The sequence below is a fragment of the Meles meles genome, chromosome 21, assembly GCF_922984935.1.
Source record: "Meles meles chromosome 21, mMelMel3.1 paternal haplotype, whole genome shotgun sequence".
Taxonomy (NCBI): domain Eukaryota; kingdom Metazoa; phylum Chordata; class Mammalia; order Carnivora; family Mustelidae; genus Meles; species Meles meles.
The window spans coordinates 43,148,867-43,168,972 of NC_060086.1; the positions used below are offsets into that span (position 1 = coordinate 43,148,867).

The 20,106-nt window shown below is 65.1% G+C and overlaps 1 protein-coding gene across 2 annotated transcripts; it reads right to left on the reverse strand.

The window, feature by feature from the left end:
• Positions 1-5,434: 5,434 nt before the first annotated feature.
• Positions 5,435-17,932, reverse strand: UBE2I (ubiquitin conjugating enzyme E2 I). 2 transcript variants are annotated; one of them, XM_045993947.1, is made up of 7 exons: positions 17,784-17,932; positions 13,517-13,593; positions 13,246-13,329; positions 12,194-12,266; positions 8,796-8,905; positions 8,579-8,658; positions 5,435-6,039 (listed from the first exon to the last, which is right to left on the reverse strand). In XM_045993947.1, the coding sequence occupies exons 2-7, from the start codon at positions 13,580-13,582 to the stop codon at positions 5,976-5,978; spliced, it is 477 nt and encodes a 158-aa protein (XP_045849903.1). In that variant the 5' UTR covers positions 13,583-13,593; positions 17,784-17,932; the 3' UTR covers positions 5,435-5,975. The 2 variants fall into 2 exon arrangements, with proteins under 2 accessions (XP_045849903.1, XP_045849902.1); XM_045993946.1 differs by lacking the exon at positions 17,784-17,932 and adding an exon at positions 16,695-17,000.
• Between the last annotated feature and the right edge of the window lie 2,174 nt (positions 17,933-20,106).

A 20,106-nucleotide genomic window follows, 5' to 3' on the forward strand; every position in this document is an offset into this window, starting at 1 on the left:
GGCCGGTCGGCCCCGCGGCGAGGGCTGCTGCAGGCATCATCCCGGGGCGCTCCGCACACCCCGTCACCTGTTGGGCCGGCGTCCGCACGCCGCAGGGGAGACCCCCGCCGCCCCGGTTGGGAGGGCGCCGGGTCTCACAGCCAGCCCGGAGCTCCAGGCCCGCGGGACCCTGCGCCTGCGCCCTTCCTCGCCCACCCGGGGGCCCGCCCTGTGTGCATCTGGCGAGCTGGAGAGAACCGTGGCTCCTGCTGATCCCAACAGTCTGGCCGGCCCACCAGCCCTTTCCGACGAGCTCCCGGTGGCGCTGGGGGGTCATCAGTGGACCTAGTACTTAGGGAATCCACCGATCTGGAGATTTTTTTTAAATAAAGATTTTATTTATTCGACAGAGATCACAAGTAGGCAGAGAGGCAGGCAGAGAAAGAGGGGGAAGCAGGCTCCCCGCTGAGCAAAGAGCCCAATGTGGGGCTTGATCCCAGGACCCCGAGATCATGACTGAGCTAAAGGTAGAGGCTTTAACGCACTGAGCCACCCAGGCGCCGTGGAGATGTTTTTAACCCCAAGTACCTTTTCTCTAATGGTGGGGGCCCAGGCAGTGCGGGAAATAGGCCCAGAGCACACGCCCCATCAGGCCAAGGCAAGGACAAGGTTTGCTGGGAAGAGGCCAGGGGGAGGCTGAGCTGAGCGCCAAAGGTGGGGGGCCAGGGTTCCAGAACAGCCACTGGCAGGGAGGGAGCTCAGACGCAGCTGGGCACCAGGCTGTGACCCTCCCACCTTGCAGCCCCTTCTGCCCACTCGGTGGAGTTCCGGGAGGGAGTGCGGCAACAGCATGGCCATGGGGGGACCCGGCACCTCTCCCATCACCCCAGGACGGGACGGATACGGCTCTGAGGGGGACACCACCTGTCGCAGCCCCCAGGTCTGGACCCAGAGGGGTCCACACTGCCCTGGAGGAGATGTGGCATTCCCAGGGTGGGTTCGGCTTCTGGCAGCTCTGTGCCTGCGGGCCCTGCTTCCATCCCGGCCCAGCACAGGGGGAGAGAGATGCTCGGGAACATGCCTCGGCTGCTCGGGGCGAAGCTGAGCCCAGGCTGCCTTCTGCACGGGACAGGAATGGCGGAGGGAGCAGCTGCTGCTCTCCCCTGGGAGCTGGCAGGTCCTGAGCCAGGATCTCAGAGCCGACACCCCCCCCAACCCCTGCCGTCCTTGTGGGCTTCTGCCAACCTGTTGGAACAAACGCAGGCCTGGTTGCCATGGTGATCATGATGGCTCTGGAGTGAAGAGAAGAGATCCCGCAGCCTCTATAAACAGGAAGTTAGGAGGGGCCACTGCCAAGGGAGGGAACTCTGCTTGCACCCACATCCCCTGTCCCTTGGGGAGCGTGGGGCTGGGGTCCAGCAGCACAGAGGCCCCAGCCCTAACCCTGTGGCCTATGGGGGTGGAGGCCTGTTGCAGACCTCAGCACCGTCTTTGACAGATAAGAAAGCCATGTCCTGGAGAGGGGAAGGGCTGTTCCAGGGCCACAAAGCAACTGGCTGGGTCCCGAGCCCAGCCCTGGGCCTCAGTTTCCCCAGAAAATCCCCCGCCCTCCATCCACAAACACTCCCGTCCTCCTCCCCACCTGGGTCAGGCCTCTGCCCCGTCACACCCCTCTGCTGCCCTGGACCTCAGCTTCCCTTTTGTTGGTGAAATGGACGTAGCAGCGGCACGCACCCCTCAGCGAGGGGGGGTCTCACCCAGGAGCCGGTACTGGGTCAGGTCCACATGGGATGGTGCCCATGGCCATGGCTGCCCTCGGGGGACTCAGTTCCCACCTCTGTAGGTCGGAGGTGACCCCACAGCAAGGAGAGAGGGTGGGGAGGGGGCGACGCGGACACGCATGTGTCGCAGCAGGAGTTGGGGCACAAAACACCTCACCTAGAGAAGTCGGGCTCACAGGACTGGTGGAGAGGTGGGGCTCACCTCCTCTGGGCTCTGGGCAGGCAGGGGGTGCGGCTTTCCCTCCTTAGGGCCAGGAGAGAACCCCAGGCTCTGGACAGATGCTCCGGAAGCTGGAGGGCAGGGAGAAGGGCAGCCCCGCGGGTGAGGGGGCGTCTCTGGAAAGCCACGCCAGCCCTCATGGTTCAGAGACACTTGGGAGTACCTGGCCGGCTCCGTCAGGGGGGCGCGCAACTCTTGATCTCCGAGGGTAGGTTCGAGCCTACATAAAAAAATAAAATTTGTGGGGCGCCTGGGTGGCTCAGTGGGTTGAAGCCTCTGCCTTCGGCTCAGGTCATGATCCCAGGGTCCTGGGATGGAGCCCCGCATCGGGCTCTCTGCTCGGCAGGGGACCTGCTTCCTCCTGTCTCTCTGCCTGCCTCTCTGCCTGCTTGTGATCTCTGTCTGTCAAATAAATAAATAAAATCTTTAAAAAAAAATAAAACTTTAGAATAAGAAAATGGAGTAGCTTGACCTCGTGCCCTCTGGTGGCAGCCCTTGGAATTGCAGGCAGAGCCCCCGCAGGCAGGCTCTTCCCACCCGCTCCCGGCCGCTCCTGGGCACCTGTCAGGTGTGAAGGGGAGGGCAGTCATGGAGAATGGCGGGGGCATAGCCCAGGAACTTGGACCAGGGCACTCAGGACTGCAGGAATGCGTCCCATTGCCTGTGCCATCTGGGTGGTTCTGCCAGTAGAAGACGTGACCCCAGGTGGGAGGGGGTCTGGGGCCATGTCACCAGAAGCCAACTCCTGCACGGGTGAAGCCTGCACCAGGTCGGGGTGGTCTTGGGCTTCAGGCCCAGGTGCCACTGTGGGCCTGAGGTTTCCGTGGGGCTGGGGGAGGGGGTCAGAGCGGCGCAGGGGCTCACACAGGGCTCCGCAGGTCTCCACGGGGGCCAGTCTCCTGGCCACAGAGCACTGTCCACTGTCTGCCCACTGAGCCTGCCCATCAGCTTCTGGCCCAGAGGCAGGTGTGCGGGGCCACCTCCCAGCAAGGCCCCTCCTGCCCTCACTCCTCTGTGAGGGGCCGTGGAGGGGACAAAGGTCGTGTGTCCCCTCAGAAGGCAGAGCTGGGGGGCTGAGTACCCAGCACCCTCCTCTGCACAATGGGGGGCCAGGTTTCAGGGCTCCAGGAGTGGGAGGGGCAGCATGAGCACCAAGGGCCCCTGTCTTCAGGAGGGTGCTGGGTAGGTGCCCTGGAAGGGGAGAGGTCAGAGAGGGAGAACCGAGGCCTTAGACCCGCAACTTCGTGACAGGGGTGGGCTCCTTGGGTCTGGGGACAGCAGGGTGGACAGGACTGTGGTCCAGCCCTGTCCCCCACCATGGTCCTAAGCCAGCCCCCTCAGTCAGCGCCAGGGCCTTTGCGGACGGTGTCCCAGCATCCGGAGGACTCCAGAGGAGCCTTGCGCCACAGCGACAGAAAAGCCCCCAGACCCAGCACCAGGGTCAGCTGGGGACAGAGCCAGGACCAGCATTTCTCAGGCCCCTCCCTGCTGGAGCAGGCTCAGACTGGTTCTAGGCGGCCCAAGCCAGTGTTCAGCCTGGCCCTCCAACCTTCCACCAGGCAACTTGTCGTCATGGCAACCTCAAAATGGGGGCTGCCCGTCCGCAGAGCCTGAGCCGTGCCCAGAGGCCTCCGGCAGCCCCACCAGGAAGGCGGCAGCTTTGCACACCCGACAGGCGTGAGGGTGCGGATCTGGCCTGGGCAGGAACATCCCAGGAGGCCAGGGGGACTCTTGGGGACCCACTGCCCTTCCAGCCCTGGCCAGGTTTTCCTGGGAGCTCCAAGGCCAGGCCCGAGCCCCAGGCCATCCTGAACGCAGTGTTGGGGTCCGCAGTGTTGGGGTCCGAGTTGAGGACTCACATGCAGCTGGGCATTCCCCAGGGAGGCCCGCCCCAGGCGTCAAGGACAGCTTGGGGTCCCAGGGGGGGCGCCCTGCTCTACCAGGCCTGGGAGATGCAGGGGTCCCTTGGCCACGGGGCCAAAGTCAGCACAGGACGTGGGCCTGGTCTCCAGGGGGTCCACAGGGGCATTCCACCCTGGCTCCAGGGTCACCGGCACCCCCACCCCACCCGGCAGACCCCCGAGAGTCTGAGGCGGAGGGCTGGGGGGCAGGAAAAGCACACAGCCTGCAGGCAGCACTTTGTGGAAATGTTTTTAATGGGAGGGTTCTTAGATACAGTGGTTACGTATCGCCCACAAGTCCTTACTCATCATTCGGCGCCTCATGCTGGGAACACACTCGTCCCTCGCGTCCGAAACGGGACGGGCACGTCGCATACTCCTGTTACAAAAGTCACGTCTTTATTACGCCAAGGACTGCGGCACAAAAGGACATTTCATTAGTGGAAATCATGACAATCTGCTAGAAACATCGATTACTTCAGAATGCTTCAACTAGAAAATATATTGAATTTCCAGATATATTAGCCATATACATGTGCAGCCGTTACTACGTGTCGCTCAGTCATTACAAAATAAGACATTCTGGGAGAGGCTACAGACACGCAAGCCAGCTGAGTCCCGGGGAAGGCCGTCCGCGTAAGAAACCAATCACCAACGTCAAACGTCTAGCTTCGTCCCGCTGAGCGAGCGGGCAAGGCACTGGGACCTCGGAGCCACACGAGAACTGGGGCTGAGGAGCCTCCGGACGCCGCCTCCGACCTCTGGGGCCATCCTGCCGCTGGGCTGTTGTCCGGATGCCCTTCCTGACCGAGGGCCCTGGCGACCGGCCCACGCGCTAGAACCACAGGTGAGCCGCTGGTGACAACAAGAGTCCCCGGAGTGGGGGATGAGGGGAGGGCGAGGTCGGCTGGTGCAGGGCCCTGTGCTCACCGGGCCTGGCCCCTGCTCTTGCCCGTCTCCACCTAGGGCCTCTGGCAGCTGAGCCGGCACCCAGGCCCGTTTCCCAACTGAGCAGGCGGCCGACGTGGGGAAGCCGTGCAGTGGGCTTGGGTTTTGGGTGCTGTTTAAGCACAGCGCCGCAGGCGGACCGGGCTCAGAGCCTCTCAGGAACAGGGAGGCGCCTGTGCACGGTGGCCTCAGCCTGGCCCCTGCACTTGGGGTGGGGGCTGGCGCAGCGGGCGCAGGGAGGCGGCAGGGCCGCCAGTGAGGCCGGGTGGGCACCAGCACGTGCCAGAACCAGGGGGAGCTGCTGGCGCCCCGTCCTCCCTGGGGCTGGGTCCGGCCCACGCCAGTTCTAGAAGGCTCGTGACACCACGTCCAACCTGACCCCATCCGCTCTCTGCGCAGCCCCCAGACCTGGGGTGGGAGGACAGGCCCCAGACGCACACCGTCCTTGCACACAGCGCTAGTCAGAGAGGCCCGGGCCGAGCGCCACGCGGGTCCAGGCGTGGCCGGGCACAGCAGCGAGCTGTGCTCCGCGCGCCTGCAGCCGTGTGGGGGGCCGGGCCCGCGAGGCCGCCTCCTCGCGCTCTCAATGACGATAACGCAACCAAAACCTTTATATAAACAGTTTATTTACTCTAAACAGCAACACAGACAAAACGCCATATAAACACAAAGGAAGTGATGCGGAAACGAGACGCCGGCTGCCTTTGGATCTGAGGCTCATAAGCAACACAACCCGGGGTCTGCGGGGAGCGAGGCGGGAGGGGCCGGCGGGCGGCGGCGCGTAGCTCTACACGGCGGGAGGCATGCCTGCATCCGCGAGCGAGGGAAACTAGCTCCTCGGGGCTCATCGAAGTATAAAAGTTTATAATTTTACAGCAGTTGAAATACTGACATCAATATTAAAATAAAAGCAAGTTTTACATAACAATCAAAAATACAAAAGACCGAAGGAAGAGACCCTGTATGAAAAACCGGGCAGCTCAGCGAGTCGAGGACTGCGTGCCAGCGGCGGAAATGGAAATGGCGCCCGCCCCCCCTCCCAGGTGACTAGTAATTGTACAGAGCAACGTCAGATTTGCAAAAATGTTGTAAACAAGTTCTTGCCAAACCAATCCCTTCCTTCTTACGCTGCCGTGTGGTCGCTGCTTATGAAGGCGCGAACTTCTTGGCTTGTGCTCGAACCCTCTTCTCGTACTCCACTCTGTTTTGGCTGAGGAGGTCAAGAGAGAGACAGGTCAGCGGGCGCGGCCCCCTCGGGGGCCCAGGGCGTCCCGGGGCGCAAAGCGGGCTCAGAGGGCGGCCTCTGATCAGGAAGGCCGGGGGGCGGCCAGGCGTGTACCGCGAGCCGCTGCCTTCATTCTGGAGAGAAAGTCCAGATTGCTGGGCACGAATCTTGGCTACAGACGGATGGGACTCCTGCTTCTTTCCCTGTGGGGCCCTGGAGGCCAACAGAAGCTCCAGGGGTGACCTGGGACCCTCCATGGAGCCCAGGTGCAGCGTGTGCACATGGGGACACCCGCCTGGGGGTGTGGTGTCCCCCGCAAGGAAGCTAGGGGTCCCCCCAAGCTGTGATCTCTCCACGGACGCCTCTCAGGACGCTGCTCCAGGTCACTGCGGCCCAGGCCCCGGGGCACGCCGGGGCTCCCAGGGTGGAGGGACAAAGGGCCCCCGAGGGGACTTCCCTCAGCTGGCAGCAGGCTCCAGCGCCCACACCACAGAGGCAGCCACCTGCCCGGGCCACTGAGAGCTGCGGCATCAAGGCCACAGGACACCTGTCTGCGGCCCGTTCCGCCCCAAGGCTCCAGGGCAGAGGCAGCCAGGTCAGCCCTGCCGTCCACCACCGGCGGAGTCCCTGCGGCCCGTAGCAGCCAACTGAGGTGTTCCAACGTGCTCTTAAAAGGGACACTGACGGGAGATGTCGTGGGAACAAGGGCATGCCAGGGCTGGCGGCGACGCATGCCGGAGCAGGAAAGACACCGTGCAGCCCCGGGGGGGGGCCACACACCCTGCCGGGCCCGCCGGTGCACCACAGCGAGCCTCCAGTCCTGCGGCCCTGGCACTGGGAACAGACACGAAGAAGGCTGCTCACGGGGCCCCGTGGTGCCTGTGGCCACCATCAGCCACCACCAGCCACCACGAGCGCCACCCATGACAGAGCGCACACCGGGGGGCGCCTGGGTGGCTCAGTTAGTTAAACGTGTGCCTTCGGCTCAGGACATGATCCTGGGGTCCCGGGATCGAGTCCCGCATGGGTCTCCCTGCTCGGCGGGGAGCCTGCTTCCCCCTCTGTCTCTGGCACTCTGCCCGCCTGTGCTCCGTCTCTGACAAGTAAGTAAGTAACTTTAAAAAAACCAATAAATACATTATCTTAAGAAAACAAAGAACGAAAACCCCCGTGTACCAGGCCAGCAAGTTCTCTGAAGGCCCAAGACCGCCTCAGCTCTGCAGGCCCCTTGGTCTGGCTCGAGAATGCGGTGCGTCCTGAGTGGCCTCGTATACGAGGCTTATGCCACCACATCAGCGCGGACAGGTGGCACGGTCACATCACGCAACACCCAGCTCGGGGACAAGGGCAAGGCAACGGGTCTCCTGGGTCACTGTGAGTGCACACACACCCCCAGGACACGGGACCTGCTGCCGAGCCCCACTGGGACGGGCCCCGGCCCTGGCTGGGAGCGTCCTGCTGCCCTTGGCCGACACTGGGCTGCACCTGGGACCTGAAACCATCTGGGGGACAAGTGCATCGCCGGCAACCTGGCACTTCTCTCAGGAGCTCCCCGGACATGTCACCGGGCACTGTCCAGAGCCGCCAGAGGACGGTCCCGACCTCGGCTTTGACCCTCAGCACTGCCTGATTCCAGAAACGCCCCCCAGAGGACACGCTTCTGCCTAACCTCTCTCCTGTGTTAGCCCCATCAGTCCAAGCTCTCCAAATGTGGAGCAGGGGGGGTCAGGGCCCCCGCCCTGGCATAAGGCCCTAACCCGGGCCAGCCCAGGAGGTTGGCGGACACGGCCAGGGGACGCAGGACCCAAACTGTGGGGCCTCTGCTCGGGCACAGGGTTCTCCCTGCGGCTGACTGGCCCAGGCCTGCGAGTCTAACCTGGTCACTGCCTCCCTCAGCGCAGGTGGTGAGCACCACGCAGGGCAGGGCTGGGGCGAGGCGTGAACACCCGGCATCTGGTGGGGACGGCATGGCAGCTAGGTGACCCAGATCAAGCCAGGAGTACCGCTCCCCGGTGGCCCACACCCAGGCCTGGGAGGAGCAGCAAGAGGGACATGGCGGGAGCTGTGGGGCCCCTGCGGAGCCATGATACTGACCATGCCTCCTCTGGTGCCCACACCCGGGCAGCCTTGCCCTCTGAGCTGCACTAGGGTTCACCGAGGCACCTGGTTTGCCTGGCCACAGCTTGTCAGGGACAAAGTAGCCAGTGGGAGCCCACGTCACCCAACCTCCGTCTCCTGACCGCCACCCCTTAACCAACAGTGCTGTGACCATACTGGCCCTGGTCACCTGTTCTTGCCCACCACAGGCCCTTTGCCCATGGAGCTCCCACTGCCTATAGGGCCTGCCTGCTTGCTTCCCGGCCTCAGACGCTTCCGTGACCACCTCACTCAGTCTCCCGGTCACGGCTCGAGTCTCGGGGCCACCCGAGAAAGCCAATGGGAGTAGCAGCCTGGGACGGACTTCCAGAGAAGCGTGTGCAAGCCAACATGCGGCCACGGTGAGGGCGGCTGGACCCATACTTACCAGTAAATCGTGTAGGCCTCTGCTTGAGCTGGGTCCTGGATATTTGGTTCATTTAGAAGTTCCTGTATTCCTAACAAGATCTGCGTAAGAACAATGAAACACGGAGCTCAGCGGTTACAAAACCAAGCTTTCCTACGACACTGGCCCTGGCTTCAGAGCAAGACCGGTGTCCTCTGGCCCCAGAGGAAGGCTGAGGTCGGCCCCCTGCACCTCGTACCTGCTTAATCGTGATGGCTGGCCTCCAGTCCTTGTCCTCCTCGAGGATGGACAGGCACACTGTGCCCGAAGGGTACACGTTCGGGTGAAATAGCGGTGGCTCAAATTTACCTGGGGCAGAGGAAGAAAGGAAACACATTTCTGTGGCAGCTGCTGTCCCCTCCCCTGCAGCAGGGGCCTTGCTGGCCAGCAGCCACGCGGCTCAGAATTGGGGCTGCGAGGTGGCGGTGTGGACGGGGCGCACAGTTCCCAGACTCGGGGCGAAGCCATGTGGCTGCCCAGGTCCCCGCCCCTGGTCACCCTCACCGCCCTCCCCAAGTCAGCCCAGATGTGGGAAGGCGGGGCCGGGCTGCAGCGGACGAGGACAGTCCCGGGCGCACAGCGGAGGGCAGGAACTCTGAGGCCCTTCCAGACAAGTGTTCGTTTTCAGAGCAAATCATCCTGCTTCAAAGAGAGGCCTGTAGGACCCCACACGATCCCCCTCCACGTTTTTCCTTTTAAAACACAGGAGTTGAAAAGAAACAAAGAGACACGGTAAAATAGGAAACAGGAAACGGTAAAACGCATGAGAACGAGAACTGCCTCGAGCTCACTCTGGGGCGGTCCCACAGCTAAGGCCTGAGGCCATTTCTCTTCATGTGGGCGCCCCCCCATACTTACGTTCACCCAGAAAAGCACGACGGGGGCAGGGCAGCTCGAGGGTCCCAAAACGACAGACAGCCGGAGCCGCCCCGAGCCGCCAGCACGCAAGCAGCACCCCGGCGGGGACTCGTCAGACACACGCGCGGCGGCAAGTGTCCCCCGCGACCCGAGCGTCTGTGGACAAAGCCGTGAGCAGGCGCACGCGTCCGTCCCGAAGAGGAGGCAGTGCCCGTGTGCAGCTTCCGCGCGCCCAGCAGAGCCGGCCCAGCCCCACGGAGCTCAGGCGTCCCGCTGAGGAGCGGCAGCGGCCTCCTGCGACTCGGGCAGGCACTGCCCTGGAGACCCCGGGGCCGAGCGCCACACACCGTCCGCTTCTCAAAACTCCCGTCAAGTCTCTCGTCCATTTGCCAGCGGGGCCATCCCGACTCTCCGGAGCGCCGCGCGCATTCTGGCTACGAGCCCCGTCCGGTGAGCCTCGCACGAACCTTCTTCTGTGCCGTGGATGCCTTTCTGCTCTTCCGCTCGTCCCTCCTGGTGAGCACAAGCCCTGACCCGCGTCTAACCTGGGGGGCAGGTCTGGTTTGTTACCTAGGAAAGCGCGCGGTCGAGGGGGCAGCAGCTTCCCCTGAAACCCTGACCCCAATTCTGGTCCCCGCTGGCTCCCTCTGCCTGGAGAGGTCCCCGCCGACTTCCACGAGGACTCCAGCTCCAAATGCGGGTTGGGGAGACCCGCCGTGTTGTGGGTCCTCCCCTCCGGCGGCTGTGGGCCGTCCCCCACTGCCCAGCCACAGGCTCGTCCACAGACGCTGGGGCGGCCTCTGGCTTCCCGCAGACACGGCACAGACAGGGCAGATGACAGGCCCCTGCTGCTCGGCCCTTTCCCACCCTGCCCGCATGTGGCTTGCAAACGTCCGGTGACAGAGCCGGGCACCTTCCTTCTCTCCGCAGCCTGGCAGGACAACAGCCTGTCGTGAAGGGCCTGCCGGCTGGGGGGTTCTCTGCCCTTTCCTTACCGACTGCGTACATGCCCTTCAGGTACTCAGCGTACGTGCTCAGGAGCACCCAGAACCTTCTCCCCACCCTCACTCCACTGCCATCCCCGGGAAAGGCCTGGTCTAGGCGTCTTGCAATCCACTTGCCGGCCGCTCCGCCCCCAGGGGCACCCTGTGTCACTGCTCCAAGTTGAAGGGACCCAAGGAATGAAGATGCCATCTCCTGCTCGCCCCCTTCCTCTCGGAGCCCTCCCGCTCCACCTCTGCGTGGGGCACCCAGATCTCTCTGGAAGGCTGATTCCTTCCTTCTTCTGCTGCGATGCCCTGTGGTGTTACTCAGAGCACCCTCTCCCCACACCTCTTGCTCCTTCTGTCAAGAACTGAGCCAGCCTGTGCGTGGTGGCTCTGCTCCACAGGCCTGCGTCTCCGTCACCGGGTCCCCATGGCTGGGGCGTCGAGGTCCTATCTCGCCCGTCCTGCTGTCAGGGCTGGGTGCCACTCTGGACGAGCCTCCGCCAGGGCCTCGCAACCACCCGCGGCGCTGTGAGGCCCAAGCCATCCTCCGCCCTCTGCGCCTCTACCTGCCAGGGTCCCCGTGGCCACCGCCACACAAACGTGCTTGGACTGCGCCTGCGATCACAGGGGCCCCACAGACAGGCTTCGAGATGACAGACACCCTCACAGCAATGGGGCTTCTGGCCCATCCGGGGACCCCAGGTCCTTGTGTCGGAACCTGTCCTCGGCTTCGAGCTGGGCTCCGGGCCCGCCGGTCTGGAGGCGTGGACTCTCTGGTGGACTCACTCCAGTGTCCGAGGCCACCGCAGCACCTGGTCTGAAGGCTTCCCTTGGAGCGACTCCAGGAAAACAGGTTTTCGCACGTTAACCTCCCAGCCCACAAGCTTCCCAGCCGGCACCGTGAGTCAGGCCTGCAGCCCGCCGCCCTGTCGTGCTCTCCTGCTCTGCCCTCTTCCTCGTTGCGTTTGCTCAAGCTTCCATGTTGCACAGAAGTGAGAAAAGCCGCTGAACCTTGTCTCATTTTTCAGTTCGGGCAGTCGTTTGAAGGGACAGCTGCACGTGGCGAGATCTACCCGAGCAGCAGAGAACCACCCCGCACGGTCTCCGTCCCAGCGTCTACCCCGGTCACTGGTCTCTGAAGTGCTTCTGGCAGATGCCCTCGTCACGGACAACCCGACTCCTTCCGAGTTAGTAACCGCAGCGTGAGCACTCACACGCGGCTGGCCCTACCACGGGCTGCGCACACGCAGAGGCACGTGTTCGCTCCCAACCGGCCCACCACGGACGGGGCTGGGGGAATCTGGCCACAAAGCGGGAGGGACTTGCGGGCCCTCCCCGCCACTGTTCTGCCACAGCACCCGGCACCGTGTGAGGCCCCGCCGCCTGCCCGGGCTGCGCACATGGAACTGTCACCAGCAGGGGGAGCGACACAGGGTGAGGGACACAGCTGTCTGAGGGGGGAGGCCCTGGACTGCGGTCCTTGCATGCCCGTCCCTGCTGGGGCTGGAGGTGGCGGCACCTTCTCCCGGGGAGCCACAAAGAGCCCCCGAGCCTCCAAGTGATCACAGCCGGGATCTGTGACGCAGCCCACTGTGTGCGCCTCCCAGCCCGGGGCTCAAATGAGCTCCGATCCACAGCCAGGCTCAGGGAACAGGGGCCCCCCGAGTCGCCCCCCAGAGAACACCGGACTGCAGATCTCTGCTAGAACGCGCTGGAGCAGAGTGACTCTGGCGGACTTCACTCTACTCACATTTTGGGGGTGAGGATGGGTAATCGTCTTTGAAAAGCATCCGGAGCTTAAACAAGCCTCCTTCCCAGGGAGTCTGTTGGGAAATGAAGCAGCGGTTAGGAGCAGGGCGGGCCGAGCTCAGAAAAGCCGGCTTCTGCGGCACGTCCCCCGGCACCATCCCAACAGGGAGGTGGAATCCAAAGCCAGCCAAAGACCAGCTGTCCCCATGACAGAGCTGTAAGTGTCTCCATGAGCCCCAAGGGGGCCTGGAAAGAGCCCTCCCTGGGGAGGAGTGGGGCTGGGGCCAGATTTCTGGGAAGAGAGCAGGACGTGGCAGCCCCCGTGACCCCAGGACTGGGGGGAGCGGTTGCAGGCGGATCTCCGTCTACGCAGCTGCAGCGAGGCCCCTACCCCAGGTCCGCGACCCCGCAGCCCTCCCCAGCCTCCTCTGGGAGGAAGACGGCCACCCCTGCTGCAGCCGCAGACAAGGGGCAGAGGACGGTCACAGTGCAGGCAGGCTGCCCAACCCAGACCCCGTCACTGCGTAAAGCCACGTCCTACCCCCACGAGCTTCACAGAGGAAGAGGAGGCTCCCGGACGGTCACCAGGAACCATGGGGAAAGAAAACAGGTGACAAGGCCTCGGGAACAATAGGGACACCTCAGGGACCTCCTCTTCCCTTTGGGGTCATCCAGGAAGAGCTGGACGCAGGGCTGCTGGAGACCCTCACTCCCAAATGCTTCCAGCTTGCCGGTCCCCACCGGCCCCGGCACGCTCCGGGCGCACACAGCTTTCCCAGGTGACCCATGGGGAGCGTCTGCATCTGAGAGGCAGCAGCTAGCCCGGGGGCAGCTTAAAGACCGCCGGGACCAGCGTCATGAGCTCGGGGCTGAAGAACAAGCGTGAAGGCCTTGAGGCTCCTCTTGCTCCAGAAATGCAGCATGTTCCGGCCCCCAGGCTTGGTGTGCGTGCGGAATGTGCCCCACTCCACAGCCCGGCTCCCTCTTCTCAACTACAAGCGCCCAGGGGGCGGGGCCGACGCGGGGCAGGCCAGACAGAGGAGCAGCCCTTACCCCTTTCTTCCCCGGAATGGCGCACTCCCAGTTCATGAGGTTCATGGTGCCGTCGGGATTCTTCGTCGGGACGGCCACGAAGCCCTGAGAAGACAAGCACACACGCACATCAGCGCCACGAACCCCGGCTCGCCCGCTCGCAGAACCGTCCTGTGACCCCCGCGGGAGCTCTGCACAGCGTGTGACAGGCCCGGGCACAATGGGGACTTCCCGGTTTCCACGGAGGGAATCGAGTCCACTCTGCTGCGTGCAGAAATAAAGCTTTCCTTACAAACGGGTGGTCCTTCCTCCAGGCTTTCCGCTCCTGGGCGAGTCTGCTGAGGGCGATCCCCGACATGTTCAAAGTCCCTGGAAGAGAGCAGGCAGAGCAAGCAGTTAGCAGAGGCAGCCGTCAGGCTCCCCGCCGGCCCCAGGGCCGCAAGGCACACAGCCCAGGCACAGCGAGGCCGAGGCGCAGGAAGGCCACGGCGCTGGCTGGGGCCGCTCGGCCGGCAGGTGCTGCACAGGCAGAGCCCGCCAGCGCTCCCGGCCGACGCCCACACCCTCGCCCTGCTCCCCGGCGTCCCACGGCAGAGCGACCGGGATCCGCGGCAGGAAATGCAAGGACCCGGTGGGGCCGTCCGCAGCACCGCCTGACGACGGGGAGGGGCCGCGGCTGCGACCGGTGCTCTCCTTTGCCAGCGCCGAGACGCGGGCGCGGTGCCATCAGGCCCCAGCTCAGAGTTTAGATTCGGGTCTGGCCAGAATAATCCTTGTTCTTGAGAGCAACGGAGTAGAAAAGTGCCCCGGGGCGGACAGCAGTTCAAGTGTATCAGACAAGGCCCTGGACCACGCCTAGCAAACAGCACCCAAGAGACCCCCCTCACCGCGGCACCCAGCACTGTCCTCTGTCCCCTGCACTGTCGCATCCCACAGCACCCCCATCCCCCGGCACTCCGTGACAGTGGACGGGTCAAGGCCTGCCTGCCATCCGCTTCGGGAGAGTCAGCAGAAGGTTGCGGCGGCAGCAGGGAGCGCCCGGGAAGGCCAGAAGACACCCCGCAGGCCGGCCGGCCCACAGCCCGCCTGCTGTGTCCACCTGTCCTGGGAGAGGGCGCAGGAGTGGGGTGGGCGGAGGGCGGCTCGAAGACCTGCCGTTCCTCGCAGGACCTCCAGACCACGCCCCCCACCCGGCCCGGAGTCCCCTGTGCACAGCCCCGCACTGCCTGCAGCTCAAGCGGACCGTCCAGGGCGCTGCTTCCCCAGCGGGGCCCAACAGGCCGGTGCCCCCAGCTGCCCTCAGAGAGTCTGACCCGAGGTTTGTCCGGTGGTCCTCAAGGTCCACAGAAACGCTGGAGATACCCAGCACCCAGCACTTCCCCTAGACAAAGTTCTGACGAGGCGAAGGTGTCTCCTGGAAGAGAGCACCGAGCCTTCAGGCCTCTACGGAAGGCTGCCAACTGGTCTTTCTGCTCTTGCCGGGGGGAGAGATCCCACACCCACACGCCTGAGTACAACACGGGGTGCTCCACAACCACGAGGGTTCTCCGCCAGGTTCAGAAGGACAACCTCCCAGCCACGTTTCCTGGCTCAGGCTCACCTACCGGTCCCCAGCCAGGCTCGACGCAGAGCTGGGCACAACCAGAAGAGAGACCCAGAAAGCAACGTGCCAGCTAAGCGGGGAGCCTCAACTCAAAGCCAGCTTGGGTCCCTCTGCCCGTCCCGTTAACCACTCCTATGCAACAGCCCCCAACCCGGTTCAGGCTGACCTTCGACTGCCCCTGAGCACTCCAGCTCCAGCAGCACTGCTCCCCGCAGACACCCCACTCCCGGTCCCCGAGCAACACACATCCTCAGCAGAGATCAGCCCTGGACTCTCCAAGTGGGGTCCTGGGTGCTCGTCAGAAACGCACATCCCCCAGGTCCCTGGGGCCCTCAGTCAGGAACTCCGGGTGGGGCCCAGTGCTCAGGGTTTGGGAGGCTCTCAGACAACCCTTTTCCCAAGAAGCCAAGTGGGACGAGGGGTCTGGGGATGACGGTCCCAGCGAGCCACTGCAGCTCCCGGTGTCCTGCAAGAGCCCAGGTCTCAGGAAGCGGGCTGAGTCACGACAAAGCGCCAGACCAACTGGATGCCATCCTGTTTCAGAAAACGTGTACTGAGGTTATAGCACGAAAAAAGTAAAAAATCACAGATCTCCACCATGAAGTATGGCCATAAGGATGATGGGACAGATCTGACCCCAGAGCACACCTTGTAACAAGGGCCCAACCTTACTGGACCTCAAAATCACGTACAAACTAGACACCGCCATGCTGGGATCAAAAAAGACCTCCAATTCAGCACCACGAGATCCCAGCATTCTGGTCTGTCCCCTTCGCCCCCATCCTTGTGCAGACCGGACCCCCGGAACAAGGCGCCATGGGTGCTGGGACTGCCTGTGCACACGCCTGCCCAGATCTCCTTCCCAGGACAGCACCCCTGTCTGGACTATCTGTCCGGGCAGAGGCGGGGCCCAGGGACACTGCCAGGGTGGGCACTGCCCCCGAGGACGAGGACCCGGACTTGCAGGGAGCCGGGGTGTGTGTTCTCTGGTCAGACGTGGGCAGTGACCCTGAGCCTGAAAATCCTTCATCTCCACATGTTTCTCAAACTCTTGCCCCAACAACAACCCCAGGGTCAGCGGAGATGCCCTTCCCTGCAGGAGACTCGAGGGCAGGGCACACTCCTGCCCCCTGGCGCTTGGCAAGGCCGCCCGGGGCCCCCCAAGCAGACAGCACAACTTGGCAGGCCGCTTCTGCCCCATCAGCCGGCACAGAGGTTCGGGGACCGAACACAAGAAGCCTGACAGGCAGTTCTTCTAAGTGAGATGCGAGGTCCCTGTTAATCTGAGCTTGGCCAGGAGTCGAAGCAGGTTCCTGAAACCCCAGGCCCGGCCAGGCGATCCTGAGTACGTCTGCTGGCTGACCCTGGGTCACAACCCTGCCACAGGCCACCTCCTCTGCCCTGAAGACCGGACAGAGCCGCCCGCAGAGGCCTTGTCCCAGATCCTAGCTGTGTGAGCGTCCCACCTTGTGGGAGGTAACGAGCCGTGGTCCCGGGAGAGCTCCTGCAGCCCCTCCGCAGGGGCGCCGGTGGGCCAGACTGGGCACCACAGCCGGTTTCTGCCATCCCCGCAAAGAAGAGCCGCAGGTGCACACCCGCCCGCCTCCAGCAGAGACCCGGTCTCTAAGACAGGCTTCCCCTCCCGCCCGCCTCCCGCTGTCCAGGACAAAGCAGCCCACTTGTTACATTTTAACCACAACACAGAAGCGCTCACTCAGGATCCCACCAACACCCCAGCGCGCACAGACCCGCACTTAGGTCGCTGTTAACCGGCCGCCGCAGAGCAGCAGGGGCGAGGTGCAGACTGTCTCTGAACCACAGGCAGAGTGGGGGGCCTGCCCTCCGCCGCTCCCACACTGGGACGTACTAGACTAGAAGATGCTCTTCCCATCCTGCTCTGCTACCCGAGGGCACGAACCCCAGAGCCACTTCCTGGCTGCCCAGGTGCCGGCAAGCCTCTTCTCTTCCCCTTCCTCGAGCTTCTCGTCTGTAAAATGGGTGAGAGCCCCTAAAACAGACCACAAGCAATGCAGAGACAAGAGAGCTTCGTCTCCCTTTCCGTGCAGTCGGTTCTCTACTCGAAGGCAGTTCCCTGAACAGCAAGAAACACCCCGGGCTCCAGACCCCGGCGGAAACAAGCCGCAGGCCAGCCGTGCAGACCCAGGAACTGAGCGTATTTCCGCACTACCAGCGAGCCAGGCGCGGCCGCGATCCCGAGCGCGGCTCACCGTTCCCGCCCCTCCTCCTGCTCACGGAGCCAGCAGGTCCGCCCTCCGTTCAGCCCGCACGGAGCGACCTCCCGAAGTCCCCCTGCAGCGCTCCGTGCGGGTCTCACCAAGTGCGAGCGCCGCGCTTCAGACGCGCGAGAAAACTCGGACGGTTCCGCTCGCCAGACCCCGCCAAGCCGCCGGCGCGGACGCACTCCGCCGCTCCGAGCTGCTCCTGCCGTGCCCGCTCTCCCCGGCCGGCCAGCGCCACAGGTCTGTGTGCAGACCGTGACCCCGGAAACGGATTTCCCTGGGGCGAAGGAGAACCGCGGCGGCGGGGCGGCCCAGGCTCGCATCCCTGTCAACAGCGGCCGCTGCCAACAGCAGCTCGGGGACGCCGCCGCGCGCGCGCCAGGGGCCGTTCTCCCCGCTCCCGAACGGGCGCGCGGCGGGGGCTCGAGGGGCCGGCCGGCCGCGACCCCAGCCAGGCCCGGCGGGGGCGGGGGCGGGCCCGAGGCCGGCGGGACCCGGGACGCGGTGTCGGGGGGAAGCCGCACGGCCGCGGCTCCCAGGCGAACCTGTCCCCGGGGCGCGGGGGCCCTGCCCGGAGCCGGGGTGCGCGGGGCAGGCCGGGCCGGGGGTGAGGAGGCGCCCGCCCGGCCCGGGCCCGACGGCGGCTGAGGCCCCTGCGCCCCGAGGCCGGCCCCCGCCCGCGCCTCCCGCCGCCCGCCCGCGCCCCCCGCGCTCACCTCGGGCGGCCGCGGCCCGGCGAGCGAGGCGGACGAGGAGGCGGCGGCGGCGGCGGCGGCGCTCCCTTTGTCTCGGGACTTCCCTCCCGAGCCCGCTCCGCGCGCAGCCCGAGCGCTCCGAGGACCCCGGCGGGCGGGGCGGGGCGGGGCCTGCGAGGGCTGCCCGTCGCGCGCCTGCCCCGCGCGCCGCCGGCGCCGCCCTCGCGCCCCCCGCCGCCCGCGCCCCCGCGCGCCGCCCGCCGCCCGCGTCCTGTCGCCGCGGGCCCGTGCTCCGGGACCGGCCTGGGAGCCTGGTCCGGGTGCGACTTTCCAGTCAGGCGGCGCTGCGGACACCTGCGCCCTTAAAGGAGCCGCGTCCCCGATTGGAGGGAGCGTCTGCAAACTCCCCCTCGCGATGCGTGCGTCCACTCGAGGACACGCCGGCGGGCAGCAGGGGCAGGGGGAGGCCGAGATCTCCAAGGGCTCCCCGGATGCCGCGCGGGCAGCTCTTCGGGCACGGGTCCCGGAGGTCTCCTTGGGTCTGGGGGCAGGGGCCGGGGGGAAAAGACCACTGAGGCCTAAGAGTCCCCTGAAGCGTCGCAGCACGGTGACGGTCCCCGGAGCACGGCGGCCTGTGAAGGCCCTTGCTATTGGCCGGTTCGGAGCCCTGGGCGGGGCATCCGTCGAAGCCGCCCAATGAGTTGACCCGGTACAAGAGGCCGAGTGCCGGCCCGACCGACGGGAGGAGAAGTGCGGATGCTCCCTAACCCGGGGCTGGCCGGGGGTGGGGGCGGGGCGCCGGGGCTGCGGGCGGGTGGGGGACGGGAGGGGAGAGGATGGGCGGGCCGGCCCGGAGCGAATACCCGCCCCTCCCGGCCTCTCCGGGCGCCTCCCCGTCGGGCGCGCCTCGCTGCCCAAACTCCAACCCGCGGTGGGGGAGCAGGCGCCTTCCAAGGTCAGCCTGCTCCGTCCGTGGACGCCTGGGGGTTAGGCGTTGGTAGGTGTCCCCCTCCCCCACTCCGGGCAGCGGCGGGTGGAGGGCCTCGCGCACTCAGGCTGCACGGCGTGAAGTGGGGGCGGAGGCCTGCCGAAGCAACTCGCATCCATGCACTCCTTTCCCTCCGTTTCTCCGTCCTCTCCCCAGGGACCCCTGGTTGGAAGTGCTGAGGCCGCTGGCTTCCCCAGCGGCAGGAACCATAGGTCGGTCCGGCGTGCAGCGGCCGCTCAGGGCATGCATTCCGTGGGCTCCCCGCCGTCCTGTTCCTTGGGGGGAAAAAACGAGGCGTCTCACCAGTCTCGAGATGGGGAGGGGGCCTCCTGGGCTGAGTTACGGAGGGGCTTCTGCCTAGGATACCTCCCGGTCAGCAGTGGCCCACCGAGCTTGGCTATAGTGATCTCGGTCCCAGGTGACAAAGGCCAGAGGGCCTGGCCCCCTTGAGCAGAATGTGAGCGGTCCAGGTCTCTGCCAGCCTCTGACCTCCAGAGGGGCTGCACGCTCCTGGATCCCCAAGTAACCCAGCATAGGCCTGGCTTGGGGATGCTGCCGGCTTTGCCCCTCCCCTGCCAGGCAGCTGCAGCTCTCCACCTCAGGGGGCGGGGCCCATGGGGGCTTATCTGAGACACCTGTTCTCTGGGGCCCCAGCCCAGATTCCCCAGCAGCAGTGCTGGGAGTGCGAGGGTGTTTTAGCAGGAACCCCAGGTGAGCCCGCTGTGCAGCACATGGCTGCTGACGACTCTTTAATAAGCTGGCTTCCTGCCCGGGAGCATGGGCTTCCGTCCCAGCTCTCCCCTGCAGATGCCCGCGGGCTGTGGGGGACGGGGGCTGTGTGGGGAAGGCACTCGGCACACGGCAGTGGCCACTAAGGGGTGATGGGCACTGCCGGAGGACAGAGAGAACCAGGGCCTTACGTGGGCTCCGCGCAAATGGGGCAGAGAGCGAGCAGGGCAGACCACGTAGGGGGGAACGGGGGGGGGGTAACGGGTTTAGTTTGGGGAGGCCAACCAATGTATGTGGCCTGGGTCTGACCCCATGGGCCTTGGGGAGCCATGGAAGGTTAGGGAGAAGGAAACGTTAAGACCAGGACCTGTCCATATGTGTGGCAAGGGGATACCTGGAGATGGGGAGGTGTGGCCCTTTGGCCGTGGCTGCCAAGTCCCAACCAGCAGGAAGAATTGTCCTCCTAGGGGAAAGTGGCCCTCGTGCTGGGAAGAGAGTCAAGACTGGTGGAGGATAGACCGTAGAGCAGGGGGTGAGCAGAAGGCTACCTCCCACCTGGCACCCTCAGCCCAAAGCCTCGAGCTCCCACCTCGGCACACACATGCACGGCAATGGCCTCCTGGTCGT

What these genes read in the sequence shown, in the direction of transcription:
- UBE2I (XM_045993947.1), bottom strand. Translation starts at nt 13,582, where the DNA reads ATGTCGGGGATCGCCCTCAGCAGACTCGCCCAGGAGCGGAAAGCCTGG. An exon ending in CAGCCATCACGATTAAGCAG is followed by an intron (nt 8,659 to 8,795) that starts GTACGAGGTGCA and finishes GTTCTTACGCAG; the next exon opens with ATCTTGTTAGGAATACAGGA. An exon ending in GAGGCCTACACGATTTACTG is followed by an intron (nt 6,040 to 8,578) that starts GTAAGTATGGGT and finishes TGACCTCCTCAG; the next exon opens with CCAAAACAGAGTGGAGTACG.